Raw genomic sequence first — 15,522 nt, forward strand, 5'->3', positions numbered from 1 at the left:
CTATGTCACCAGCCATTCTTATTCATAGATCTAATGCTTCACTGCTTCAGGAAATACCTATTCACATAATAGATTATCACAGAAGATCATCAATTGAACACTGGACTCATCAGTCTGAAGTGCTGAGCTCAGAGCAAATAAAATATTTTGTTTAAGTGGAACATGAATGAATGGTTGTAGGGAGCCACTTATTTTTCTTCCATGTTTAATACAGAGAATAATAATATTACTCAATAATTCCTTCAGATAGATATCAAATATAAATATACTTCTTACAAATTCACTGATTCAGTGAAAGTGCTGCAAAAATGATAAAGTACAAATTACAGTCCAAAATAGAAATTCCTAATATTGCAGAAATTAAAGTGTTTCTTGGTGACTTCATGCAAGCAACAACTTAATGTGATTTTTTTTGTGTGTGGACTAAACATACCTTAAATTTAGGCTGAAGAAACATGAGAAAAATGGCTGCAGTTGACTTTTGTAACAGTTCTCTGCAATGTAAATCTGCACTCACCTTGATGGGAACACCTAATAACAAAGGAAAATGCCATTGATGTTGGAACCCTGAAATAATTACCCTTACATTATTTATTTGGCAAAGGTTTTGGTGAATGAAATGGGAAAACCCTTTGTTGCATTAGCTCTGCTGTGTTACTGGGACAATAATGAAGAGGAGAGCGCCTTTTTTTTTTGCAGAGTTTTAGTATTGTCCACAACCATAGTCATAACTCAGTGAATTATGTAGCAATGTACCAAAGCTGAGTGAATGTCCATTCAAGATACATTATCAATGGTTTATGCCTGTGGTTCTCATTACACGCCCACTGCACAAGCTTTAATTTATAAAGACAGTGCAATATAACGTTCCTTTTGATGTTAATTTGAACCTAACTGTAGTGGGACAATGGAGTTTGACCAATGCAGCTGTATTTATGAAATCATGTCTCTTAGGACATTCCATTTTCCACATTGTGTTTGGTATTTGGCCATGTGCATCTTGATGTGATTATGTAAAAGCTCGATCAGTTGAGATCCAGACTTGATGGGTCTTTTCAGATTGATATTTGGGCAAGGGCCGGAAGGCGGCCATAATCAGTTGGGCAACCCAGGACATAAAGATTATGTCAAGCAGAATAAAAAGTCTTCTTAAACATTTTTGTTCTATTTCCCATCCATTCAAGCAAACTTCCATCCATTTGGTTGTCAGGAGGTAAATGCATTGATAAAGGACCAAGGCTCGAATTGAATTGTTTATTGTTATGCATACTGAGATCCAGTGGAAAGCTTTGTTTTACGTGCTATCCAAGCAAGTTGCCCATACTTAAGTGCAATAATAAAACAAAAGCACAGCATATAGGGTGACTGTTAACAAAACAGTGCAGGGTATAGTGTTACAAAAACAAAGTGCAAGGAAAAGAGAAAACTACAAAAATGTCAAAATAGTGCAAGGCATCATCTTTGACCAATCGGAGGCCTATTTGAGAGTTTAATAACAGCAGGAAAGAAACTGTCCTTGAATCTAGAGGTCCTTGATTTGAAGCTCATGTATATTTTACCTGACACAAGGTTTGGAGGGGGGTGGGGGGGGGTGGTGGTTGGGGGGTGGTGGTTGGGTGGTGGTGGTAGAAGAGAGTGACTCAGGTGGGATGGATCTTTTCATATGTTTGCTGCTTTTCTGAGTTTTCTGCAGGCATAGAATGAGTTCATTGGAGGGGAGTTTGGTTTGCCTGATGATAGGAGCTGCATTCATAACTCTGGAATTTCTTATGGTTTTGACCGGAGCAGTTCCTGTACCAAGTTGTGATTTTTGTTTGGCATCATCCTGTTCTTCTCATCAAACCATGCATAGATGATGTTCAGTTTGGCCAGAAGGGAAGTGCCATTGTCCTTAACTTGCAAGATTGACTTGTGATCTATTATTGTCTTGATGCCTTGATACAAATGCTTCATATCGCCGGTGTTGTGCGTGTCTGTGAATATTCTGTGCATACCCCCGCTTCACCTTCTAGATTGAACGCGGGTGTTCTGCCAGGCTGATCTTCATGCCATCCTGTATGCATCTGGACATGATGGTGTATCTGTAAAAAAAAAAATCTATAAATGACCTTGGGGATATGCTGAATTTTCTGAGGCTTCTCAGTTAATAGAATTGTTGTACCCCAGCAACAGCCATTTCGCTGACTCTACACAAAGCCCTTGAACAGCTGGACAGCAAAGTCACATAAAGGATGGCACTAAGATCAGGCAGGGCAGAACTCTCCCATTTGATCCAGAAGGCAAAGCGGGGGTATGCACAGAATATTCACAGACATGCGCAACACCGGCGATACGAAACATTTGTAGCAAGGCCTCTAGACAATAATGGATCACAAGTCAGTCTTGCAAGTTAAGGACAATGGCACTTCTGGACAGATTGAACATCTCTATGCATGGTTTGATGAGAAGAACAGGATGATCCCAAAGAAACCTCCGTCGCCCTGATGTACAGACCCTTGCATAGCCGCAACCAAGTTGAAGAAAACCATATCCAAGGTGAACCCAATCAAAGTGGCAGGACCAGACAACATACCTGTTCACGTACTGAAGAACTATGCAGCCCAATTGATGGAGTTTTTCACTGCCATCTTCAACAGCTCACTGCAGCAGTTCGTGGTTCCCAGAGGGTTAAAGACATCCACCAGCATCACTGGTACCCAAGAGGGTAGCAATAACAGGCCTCAATGACTACCGCCCTGTGGCACTGACCTCCACCATTATGAAATACTTTGAGCCTCTGGTGATGGAACTCATCAAAGCTCATTCCCAGTGGTGCTGGATCCATTTCAATTTGCCAGTAGAAGAAACCATTCCACAGATGATGCTCTAGCCTTGTCGCTTCACTCAACCTGGCCCACCTGGAGAACGATGGCCCGTATTCTAGACAGCTATTCATTGACTTCAACTTGGTGTTTAATACAATCATTCCCCAGAGGCTGTGGAGAAGCTGTCCTCGCCGGGGCTCAACACCCCTCTCTGTAACTGGATTCTGAACTTTCATATGGAAAAATCACAGTCTCTACGACTCAGTAGCAGAACATCGAGCACAGTCATGCTGAGCGGTGGCACATTTCAGGGTTGTGTGCTCAGCCCGTTCCTGTTCACGCTACTGACCCATGACAGCATCGCCAGATCTGGCTTCAACAGTGTCATCACTTGCAGATGACATAACAGTAGTTGGTCTCATCTGCAAAAACGATGAGTTGCATTACAGAGAAAAAGTGGAAAATCTGCAAGAGTAACAACCCGAGTCTCAATGTGGATAAGATGAAGGAGATGATCATGGACTTCAGGAGGACCAGGGTGAGGCAGTTTCAGTTGCGTCACCACTGTCCCACAATAAATCTTCTTCTGTGCCATCAATTGCACAAGAGATACTGCACTTTTTAAATGATTTTATCACAGTCACTACTTTAACTTTGTCCCTTGCCTTGAGCATGAAGTTACACAGCAAATCAAGTAAAGCAGCATGCATTTCCCCACCTTTTGTAAATGATTTTTCTGCTCTTGCCATCCATGTGTTCCATTCCTCGCGCTTGTAGTCTTTGAATGGCTTATTCAAGCAGACATCAAGAGGTTGCAATGTAGACATCAAACCACCCTGGATAACAGACATGTAAGTATTATGTTGTGCTAATCTACTTCTAGTATCCTCAGTTAAGTGGCTACGAAACATATCCCAGACCAGCAAACTCCATACTTTGCATAAACCGCCTGGCCGCCTGTTCCACACACTGTCTATCCATAGTTTTACAGCATTTTCATCCATCCATCCTTTTTCATAGAAATGAACAAAAGCACCTGCAGGGAATTTCATTTTTGGTTTAATTTTGTGATTGAAAATTACCATGGGTCTTAACTTCATCCCGTTGGCCATTCATGATAACACCACGGTGAACCTGGGTCCTTTCTTGGCCTGCACCTGGTTTGCACAGTTTTAACACCTTTCTATTCCCCTGTTCTATTGCCTACCATGTCAAAATTCATGGGGCTTTCCTCCATATTTCCAGCATTTGCTGATACAAACTGGTGTTTCTGCTGGTTCCGCATAATAAACTGGGGAAAACTTGCAACTTTATGATCAAGATCTTTTGGTAGTTTCAGTGTAATTTTTGTTTTTTGGCGTGATACCAGATTTTTCCTGTTCATGAAACATTGCACCAACCTACAGTTGCCTCAAAGTCATCACTGAGGTCTGGGTGTGACTTGGCCCACTGCAGTCCAAATGTTCTTATTTTATTTTGGGTGACTATGTAGAAATCTTGCCTCTGTTCACGTACCCACTCTGTAACATGATTTTCCAACTTCTCTAAGAACATGGTCTTTTTGGTATTTTTCTAAAAGTCTCTTCTTTCTTCCTCCAATCTCTTACCAACTTCTCACGCACATCAAATGATCTTGAAACAGCCCAGTTGTTGGTTTCCTTGGTCATTTTTCTCACTTTCAACTTAAAACTCGCTTCATATTTTATTCGTGTGCTGCGTTGTAGTGATGGACTCTCCATAATAAGAATCACCTCCAGCCAATGCCCAGCAGATCAATCCACGCGATCTATGGGGGTCAATGTATATATCGGTCAATGGTCCATCTTGGGAATCACGAGCTTTGGCGGGGGGGGGGGGGTGACGTATGCCAGTCAACAGGGCACCTCAGACAGCCAGAAAATGGGGGTCGACATATGCCAGAAATAGCATAAAACCCTTAAAATGAGGCTGATAAAGGTGGGGGGGGGGTGTTCGACGTATGGAGGTCTTCACTGAAAATATATAGTCATAATACAGGATGCAGATCTTTAGTCAGTCCTTTATTTTAATTTCAAATTAAAATATCCTCATCTACAATCATTTTAAATTATAATTATAATTTCCCATCTACAATCATTTTTTAATGATTTCCACTTAATTTATATGTTGTCTAAACGATAGTTATGAATTTGGAGCAAAATAAGGACTGACTCCAGTTTTTTGCAGGATCTTCAGTTTCAACAGTGATTCCATGCATGGCTCTTGTCATCCGCTAGGATCCAGCTTTAGCTGATGTACATTTGCCACATCTCGGTTCTTGCATCTGTAACCACTGGGGGAGAAATTCATCTTCAGTTACTGCTGCTTGTGCATTTGAGATCAAATGGGGATTTCTAAGAGATGAGATAAACAAGTATTTGGATCATAAATGACTGATTAGTGGTAGTCAACATGGCTTTGTGTGTGGTAGATCGTGTTTAACAAACCTTATGGAGTTTTCTAGGAGGTTACAGGAAAGTTGAAGACAAGGCTGCAGATGTGGTCTGTATGGAATTCAATAAGGCCTTTGACAACATCCTACATGGGAGGTTAGTTGGGAACGTTCATTTGTTCGGTATTCATGGTGAAGTAGTTAAATGGATTCGACTTTGGTTTTATGGGAAAAGCCAGAGAGTGGTAGTGGATGCTTGCCTCTCTGACTGGAGGCCTGGTTCGAGCAGTGTGCCCCAGGGATCAGAGCTGGGTCCACTATTGTTGTCATCTGTATCACTGATCTGGATGATAATGTAGTGAATTGGATTGGCAAATTTCTAGGTGACACAAAGATTGAGGTGTAGTGGTCAATAAGGAAAGCTTTCAAAGTTTGCAGAGGGATCTGGATCAGCTGGAAAAATAGGCTCAACTGGCAGATGGAATTTAATGCAGACAAGTGTGAAGTGTTACATTTTGGAACAACAGACCAAGGTAGGACATACACAGTAAATGGTAGGGTACTGAGGAGTGTGGTGGAACAGAACGATCTGGGAAGAGAGATACGTAATTCCCTGAAAGTGGTGTCACAGGAAGATAGAGTTGTTAAAATCTTTTTGTACATTGGCCATCAGAAAACAAAGTATTGAGTATTGGAGTTGGTCACCTAAATACAGGAAAGATATCAACAAGATTGAAAGTATGCAGAGTAGATTTTCTAACATGTTGCCAGGTCTTGAGGAAAAGTTTAAACTGATTGAGACTTAATTCGTTGGAGGATAGAAAAATAAGGGGAGATTTGATAAAGGTATACAAAATTATGATGAGTTTTGATAGAATAAATATAGGTCGGCTTTTTACACTGAGGGTAGGTGAGATGCAAACCAGAGGACATGGGTTGAGGATCAAAGGGGAAACATGAGGGGTAATTTCTTCACACAGAGAGTGGTGGGAATATGGAGCCAGCTGGCAGCTGAAATGGTGAATGCAGGCTCAATGTTACATGAAAGAAAAATTTGGACACATACATGGATGGGAGGGGGGTTGGAGGAATATGGAATGGCTGACTGTGCAGAATAATAGTTCGGCACTGATGAGAAGGTCCAAAGGGCCTGTTTTCAATGCTGTTATGTTCTATGGTTTGATGGTTCTTCCTTCATGGTCTTTTTATTCATTACTATTTTCATATTGCTGCACCTTGAGAATTTGTTTGGTGTATCAGAGCAATATTAAATGAAATTTCTTGAAAGACAGGCTCTTGATCAGAAACTTTCATTTATCCTCCATGTATGTCTACAAAAATGTATTTGTCAGCAGTGAACCCATTTAAACTAACTTGCTTGTTTATTATTGAATGCCCGAATCAGGTTTTGGCCAAATCCCTTTGTAACTTTGAAACGTGAGCGCGATTTTGCATTGAAGTGATTTCATGTTTTCATTTAAACTTTGTGGTTCTATTCCTAGGGAAGTTTAAGTTGCTGGAACAGGACCGAGATGTAAGGGAACCTGTACAGTATTTTAACAGTGTTGAGGAAGTGGCCAATGTTTTTCCAGACCGTGTTTTCGTTATGGAGGCAATAACGTTCAGCGTAAAGGTTAGTCAGCTTTATCTTTACAAAAAGAATGATTGGTTTTTGTTTGTGTGTCTTTACTCATGAGTATGATAGATTTGAAATGGCTTTCCATGAGAAAACTCCTTTCTTTCCAAATGATAACATGACAAATTTATGTGTCAACATCATTGACTGATTTTATGTCTTGATTACAAGCTGAAAATAAATACATGTCACATGTCACATTGAGCACTGTAAAGCTGCTATTTTGACCAGGGTGTCTTCCCACTCAAAAAGCAAAGCCAAGCCTATCTACAGTCTTGCACATCTTATTTGCTGATACCAGGCGGGTGACTCGGAAGGGGAGAAATGTAGGTATCTCAGTGAGAGTTTGCTGCTTTCTTTGTTCTGAGGCACTAATGGAACTTCTGCACTAAGTCATCAGGTGGAGACCGCAACATACAATTGTATAACCAATCAGCTTGAAAGCTCCAACACTTAAATTTAAAATTTTGTATGTGTGCATAGGGAAGACTATGCTGACTATCCCAAATGCATAGAGAGCCCCCCTTGTGTCACAGAATCCCTTCCATCATTGATGTTGTTTATTGGCCTAGAGTTCCCTGGCTTGTCCATGCAGCCATTCTTAAATAAAAGCACAACATTCGCCACCTCCAGTCTTCCAGTACCTTACCTGTGGCTAAAGAAGATACAATAAAAACCTCAGAAGACCTCAGCAGTTACTTGTGTAAGGAAATGATTTTTGTCTGTTTAAAACAGTTCTCCAGAACATTTCTCACTCTGAACCCTACTGTAAATATCTTGGTAGAAATTATTTAAGCTGCTTTGGCAGCAGTGTCACAACTCTTGGAGACGACTCTGCATCTTATCCTCCTTCTCTTTCTGTTTGGAAAGAATTTATCTCAAAGATATCTACCCTGAATATTTATTTCAAATGCTTCCTCTTCCTGTAACAAGTGAATTTTCTAAAAAATTGAATAAATTGGAAAAAAAAATTATGGAATGGTAAGAAACCAAGAATAGCCTTGGACATATAAACAAGGGGGATTGTAGTTGCCAAATTTTAAAAGCTATTATAGGGCTGCCCAATTAAGATTCTTGTAGGAATTTTATAAGGTAGAAGAAAAGCCAGTCTGGCTTTGTAAATCAGGGAAAATGTTCCAGAACATATACTTTATAAGTGGAATGAGAAATTAGTGCAACATAATAATTTACCAACACTACACCATATATTAAAAATATGGAATAGAATACATTTAGAGCAAAAGTTAATAAACTATCAAATATCAAATACCAAATATGTTGCTAAAACAAAACCAATTAATACCTTTTACAATGAATAATATATATTTTAAGGAATGACAAGAATAAAAAAGCTATTTTCTGGGCAACAACCTACTGACATTTGAACAGCTAAAAGATAAATATGGAATATCGCATGGTTCAATATTTTCATGCTAGCAATTAAAAACATACTTAAAAGAAAAGCTGGGAAATGATCTAAGGTTACCAGAAGGTAGAAACTTTGAATATATAATCACAAACACTCTGATAATTAAAATTTATTACAAATATGTATATTAAATTACAAGACAAAGGAAAAGATGAGGCAATATATAGATCCAAACGCTGTTGGGAAAATGATTTAAACGTACAAATAAATAATGAAACTTGGAATGAATTATGTGTGGGCACCATGACAAATACAAGAAATGCTCGGTATCAAATGATAAAATATATTTGGCTTCAGACTATATGATACACCTCAAAAATTTTAAAAAAAATGGAACTAGACATTATCTGATAAATGCTTTCACTGTAAACAAGAAATTGGTACAATGGTACATTCAATTTGGACATGTGCAAAAATGAAACCCTTTTGGGAGGATTTAAAGTCAATACTAGGTCAAATTACAAAAAACAAGATACCAAAAGACCCAAAATTTTTTCCATTAAGCAATATAAAAGACAAAGGATTTAAATTAAATTTAAACCGATTCCAAAAATGATTTATCAAGATTGCATTAGCGTTAGTTAAAAAATGCATAATGTTAACTTGGAAAATGGAAACACCCCTGAAAATATAGCAGTAGCTCACAGAAATGAGCAAATGTATTCTATTAGCAAAAATTAATTATAACATAAGAGACAATTATGCACAATATGAACAAATTTGGGACCATTATATAAAATTTATAGGTAACCACAACCTCAGGCCTCCAGCTCTTAACGAAAAATGAATCATACAATATTTAAATGACACATTCCCTCTTCTTGTTTTTTTATTTTCTCTTTCCTTTCGACTATGTTTTCTCTTCTCTCTGTAGTTATTGGGGGGAGGGGGTGGTGGTAGGGAGGGGGGGTTGGGAAAAAATGGAAAAAGTCACTGTATATATACGTGCAAAGTTTGTGTAAATATTGTTAGAGATTGGTTTTATTGTCACGTATTAAATAAATTTTTTAAAAGAAGATACATACCCTGGATATAGTCCATTGTTTGATCGCTGTCACCTCTCACAAGTGGAACAGCCAATGGGACCACATCATTCCTGTCCCATTCAAAGCCCATTTATAGCTATCTGCAACCTTCAAGACGAGTGAAATCTGGAGAGACTTGCAGCAGGATGTTGAAATGAGTTCCTTCTTTTGGGTGTTATTTTTTGGTCCAGACTTTTAATCTCTGTCATCACTGTTGAAATTAACATGGGTAGTTGGACTTGAAAGGGGTCCATGCAGATAATTGTGAAAGGGAAAGGAGGGTGGTGTGAAGTAGACCAGGACAGTACCTACAGGCCCTTAAATCCCACAGTATCCTGATGGATTAGTAGGTGCAAGTTACTGACTTTGAGGTGTACATAAGCCAGTATAAAAGTAAATCATCTGGGGGAGATGGAGAGAGAGCCCATGAGTATTGGATATCCTATTTATGGTGGAAAGGCAGAGTGGTCCAAACAAGCTTTCATGAGATGGGGAGAGACCTATTTGTGATGGAATCCCACAACTGTTCTCCTTTGTCACATGCTGATTGAGTTGTGCATTTCCACTATTGGCTTTTCTTTTGAATCACTGGAGAGGTCTCGTACTTTTGGAGAAGTGGAAGGAAAATCATCTGCTGTTCCAGTGCACTCTATTTTTAGCAAACAAGTTGTGGGGCATGGGTCATCTCTCGACTTAAGCCAGTGTTTGCACGTGGCAGATTGAAGAATATAGCCATTTTTCAAAACATAATATTTAAGATTGAGCCCATTGGGTGGCATGGTTTGTGTGTAGCAGCAGCTAGCACAATGTCTTTACAGTGCCAGCGATCGGGACTGGACCGGCATTCGAATCCCACGCTGTCTATAAGGTGTTTGTACATTCTCCCCTTGTCTGTATGTGCTTTCTCTGGGGGCTCTGGTTTCCTCCCACCGTTCAAAAATGCACCATTGGAGTAGGTTAATGGGGTGTAAATTGGTTGGCACGGAACCTTGGGCTGAAATGGCCTGTTACTGTGCTGTATGTCTAAAATTGTTTTTAAAATGTTCTGCAAAGCAAATGAATTACAGAATTCTTTCTTGTTATCATGTCAATCACTCTATTTTTATTACTCTGATAAGGGACAAAATTTGGCCCCTTGAAGTTCAGAATGGAGCCAAAAGAGATGGGGAGATCTTAAATGGCACAGATTAAAGAGGAGGAGGAGGTGCTTGCTGTCTTAAAGTGAGTAAGGTGGATAAATCCCCGGGGCCTGACAATGTAGTCCCTCAGACCTTGAAGGAGACTAGTGCAGAAATTTCAGGAGCCCTGGCAGATGTATTTAAAATGTCCTTAGCCACAGGTGAGGTACAGAAGATTGGAGAGTAACTCATAGAAAGGCTCCAAAAGTAACCCAGGAAATGATAGGGCGGTAAGTCTGACATCATTAGTAGGTAAGTTATTGCAAGGTGTTCTGAGAGATTGGATATACAATTATTTGGATAGTCAGAAACTTATTGGGATAGTCAACATGGCTTTGTGTATGGAAGGTCATGTTTAAGAAATTTTGCAGAGCTTTGTGACGGATACCTGAAAAGATGATGAAGGAAAGGCTGTGGATTTTTTTATACATGGACTTGGTCCCACATGGGAAGTTAGTCAGGGAGGTTCAGTCGCTCAGTATCCATGTGAGGCAGAAATTTGGATTTGACATTGGCTTAATGGGAGAAGCCAGAGAGTGGTAGTGGATGATAGCCTCTCTGACTGGAGACCTGTGACTCGTGGTGTGCCGCAAAGATCAGTGCTGGGTCCATTGTTGTTTGTCATCCTTGATCTCTGTGATAATGTGGTGAATCTGAACAAGAAGTATGTAGATGACTCTAGGACTGAACGTGTAGTGGACAGTGAGGAAAGCTTTCAAAGCTTGCAGAAGAATTTGGATGAGCTGGAAAAATATACTGCAGTATGGCACACATAATTTAATGCAGACAAGTGAGAGGTGTTCAACCAAGGTAAATTGTAGGGCACTGAGGATTGTGGTAAAATGGAGAGATCTGGCAATACAGATCCCTGAAAGTGGCGTCACAGGTAAATTTGATATAAAATGATGCCTGGATTGCAATTTCTAGAATAGGGAGAAAGATTGAGTTGACTGGGTCTTTATTCATTGGAGCGTAGAAGGTTGAGGGGCGATCTGATAGAGGCATATAAAATTATGAGGGGAATAGATAGAGTAGATGTGAATAGGCTCTTCCCCTTGAGGGTAGGAGAGATTGGAACGAGGGGTCATAAGTTGAGGGTTGGGGCAAAACTTTAGAAGTAATGTAAGAGGAAGCTTCTTCACTCAGAGAGTGGTGGCTGAGTGGAATGACCGTCTAGAAGAGGTGGTTACAGCAGGGTCAATTCTGTCATTTTAGAGGAGGTTGGATGAGTACATGGATGTGAGGGGATTGGAGGGTTATGGACAGGGAGCAGGTAGGTAGTGGCGTTCACTTAAATCAGTGCGGACTCGAAGGGCCGATATGGCCTGTTTCCGTACTGTAATTGTTATAGGTTATATGGTTATATAAAGTGAGCTTTTGGAACATTGGCCTTTATAAATCAAAATATTGAGTATGGGAGTTGGGATGTTATGTTAAAACTGTAGAAGACATTGGTGAGGCCAAATTTGGATTATTGTGTGCAGTTTTAGCATTTAAGAAAGTTTTGACATGTACACAGATGGGAGGCGTAGTGACTGGGTGCAGGTCAGTGGGAACAGGCAGAATAAGGGTTTGGCACAAACTAGATGAGCCAAAGGCCTGTTTTATAAGCTGTCATGTTCTAAGGTTCTATAGAAGTCCACTAAAGCACAAATGTGCAGTCCCCCCTGGCTTGTGGCAAGGCCATTCATGGTATGTGCTCTCGTCTCTTTGGTACTCCCAAAATCCTCTCACATTTGTCAGGACTGAATGCCCTCTGCCACCTTTCAGCCCATATCACTGACACACCACTATCGCTCTGCAGTATTAGACTACCTTCCATACTGTTAACAACTCTGCCAATCTCTGTGACACATGTGAACTTGGTAATTTTGTCTCCCACATCCACATCCAAGTCATTCAGCACCAATCTTCATGGGGCACGACTAGTCACAGTCATCCAATCACAATATCAACCTTGTAACATCACCCTCTGTCTCCTGTGACTAAGCTAGTTGTGGATCAGGTTTGCCACTTCTCCAGGATCCCAAGGATCCTTTGTAACCAGACATCAATTGCCAAAGGGTGCCAAATGCTTTACTGAAGTCCATGTAAATCACATTTACTGGCCACCCCTCATCAATACAATTTGAATTCAATCAAATTGGTTAGACAGGTTCTGCCCTTGACATTATTGCTTTCCGAGTGATCATAAATCCTCTTCCTCAGAATTTTTTTTTCAAATTTTTTTCCCTGAGCAGTTACCAGGCTTTTCCCAGTTTTGCAGCCAATGAAGATTTAAAATTGTCAGCCAGAACCCCAGCAATTTCTAATCTTTGGGATTTATCCACATTCAGGCCCAATGAGGCATTGAGTACCTCTTTGTTATTTGTCGAGATCTGCACTAGACTTTCACCTACCCCTTCACTGGAATCGGAACTACAGTTTCCATAGTGAACACCAATGGAAAGTATTCATTTTGGACCTCACCAATACCTTCTGGCTCCACACACTGTTTTGTCTCTGTCTTCAAACTCAACCAACTTGTTGTTATTATCCAGCATATTTTTTTACTGTGTTTATTGATGTCTTGTAGTATTGAGAATTGAATTACTATTTGCCCAGGACCATTATTTTTCTAAGTGTTCTTCTTAAATTTGGTTTCAATAAATGTTTTTTTTCCCCTATATTGAACTTCACACTGATCAAACTGGAGGTAAAATTCTTTGGTTTTTCTTCTTAAGACTGTGAGGACCTTCATAGGAATTCAGATTACTTAAGGTTTGTTCTCACCTGCAGTGCACATCGAGACTGAAAATCTCGGTCACTTAGTAAAATCCCTGTTATTTGGAATTCAAGCAACCGGCAAAAAAAAAACCATGGAAAATAAATGGATAAAAATACAGGTTTAAAATTACCGCATCTCGCCATTAGCTCTCTATTCACACAATATGCAGTCTCAAGCTACTGGATTTTTTTTCATGAAATAAGGATCTTATTGATATAGGACAGTTATATTTGTCAATAAGTTCCAAAAGGTAAAAATCAGGAATTTGGGTAGTCTTCCTGGTTTACAAGTGAGCGCCACACTGCAGGGTTCATCAAAGTGCTCAGTGCTAACCACAGATACTCAAATTAGCAGGGTGCTTCTGCTTGACAAAGATTTGTGATATTTTTGCGCAGTATTTATTACTTCACAATGAATGGAAAATATAATTAAGGGTAAATGCTTTGGCTACATCTCCACTACGCTGTATTTGTTGGATGAAGGGCCATTTACGCTCTTTCAGGTTCCTTTATATCCAGTTCTTGAGCTGTACGTTAAGATACATAGTAATTTCCTCAAAGGAAGTTGTTCAGAAACAATTCTCCCTTCTTATTCCACATTAGTTCCTGTTTGCTTTTGCATATATTTGTATATCTATTCCTCATTATTGATTATTTTGTAAAAGAGTGCAAGTTCAAATAATTCCAGTACTACTAATCATGGAGATCACTTTTAGTTTCATTGTTCTTTTAAAGTAAGTGAAACAGTAAAAACAAAATAAAAGCAGGTTCAAACATATGTTGATTAAATTTACTTGTTGACAGTCTTTGTCATTTGAAATGAGCTTGCCAAAGGCAAGAATCAGTTTTCCTATTTGTTTTCAAGACAGAAAGACTGTCAAGAAGACAAGGTTATATTTGGAAGAATCACAAATGTTATCCATGCTGTTAGGATAATATCCTGTAAATTTGTTTTTAGAATGATATATTGAGGTTACCATGTTGAGAGTAAAGCCCACCCCTTCATCCCAATACAAGAATCTTTTGATAACTGGCGAACTGAATGAAAAGCCACATTAGCAGGGCTCCACAGCATTTTCTCATTAAGATTCCAGTCTGTGTGGAGAGCCCTTTGTTACCGTTTGCTTAAAAAGCTGTAAATATTTTTTGGGGAAGGGGCCACGCTGTGTGCATATGGATTGTGATACATGCTTGGACTTTGCAGTGAACATCTTTGTAGCCCTGTCTAAAGCAGTCAGCCTCGATTTAATAGCTGTAAATGATCAGTCAAGAGGCCATTCAAATTCTTTGATATGTCCTTGCATTTTACAAATAATACTTTTTGCACATCCCATATTTGCATATAAAATGCCTTGCTGACAATTTTATTTTCAAAACTATATAGGGCGAGTAAAATGGGTCGATAAAGTGATGTATGTTGCCGACGTTTGCCCAGTGCAGCCTTATTCAGAGACTTTGGAATGATTGATTCGAAATTTTATGAAATCCAATTGTATTGTCAAATGATTAAAATTGTGACTCTATCTGCCAACTATCCATGGTTAATTGGCTTCTCTATTCATATTATTAATGGGCACTCTATTCATATTATTATCTCACATTCTGGCTGAATGCAAAATATATTTTCCTTTCATCTGCATGAGTGACCAATCTTTGGTGTACGTTGTCCTGCAACAAAGTGCCATGTTACCCCCAATGGCACCACCCTGTGATATTTATCCTGAAATGTACAGTGGGAGCCCATTTTAACATGATGGTTCTGGTCCCAAAAAATCGCATCGTGAAAAAAGCAGGGTCATGCTAAATCGAGATCACAAAAAACAGCATTTTCAAAAAAAATAACGAACACGTGTACAATCTTCTTCTTCTTCTTCTTCTTTGGCTTGGCTTCGCGGACGAAGATTTATGGAGGGGGTAAAAAGTCCACGTCAGCTGCAGGCTCGTTTGTGGCTGACCAGTCCGATGCGGGACAGGCAGACACGATTGCAGCGGTTGCAAGGGAAAATTGGTTGGTTGGGGTTGGGTGTTGGGTTTTTCCTCCTTTGCCTTTTGTCAGTGAGGTGGGCTCTGCGGTCTTCTTCAAAGGAGGCTGCTGCCCGCCAAACTGTGAGGCACCAAGATGCACGGTTTGAGGCGTTATCAGCCCACTGGCGGTGGTCAATGTGGCAGGCACCAAGAGATTTCTTTAGGCAGTCCTTGTACCTTTTCTTTGGTGCACCTCTGTCACGGTGGCCAGTGGAGAGCTCGCCATATAATACGATCTTGGGAAGGCGA

The 15,522-nt window shown here is 39.8% G+C and overlaps 1 protein-coding gene across 1 annotated transcript in view; it reads left to right on the forward strand.

The window, feature by feature from the left end:
- gareml (GRB2 associated, regulator of MAPK1-like) overlaps positions 1-15,522 on the forward strand; it is a 183,292-nt gene that overhangs the window by 122,572 nt on the left and 45,198 nt on the right. Inside the window, exon 3 of the mRNA XM_069886562.1 lies at positions 6,717-6,847. Within this exon, the coding sequence (XP_069742663.1) occupies positions 6,717-6,847 (131 nt within the window). The remainder of the gene's footprint in view (positions 1-6,716; positions 6,848-15,522) is intronic.

This window comes from Narcine bancroftii, chromosome 6 (assembly GCF_036971445.1).
Source record: "Narcine bancroftii isolate sNarBan1 chromosome 6, sNarBan1.hap1, whole genome shotgun sequence".
Lineage (NCBI taxonomy): Eukaryota > Metazoa > Chordata > Chondrichthyes > Torpediniformes > Narcinidae > Narcine > Narcine bancroftii.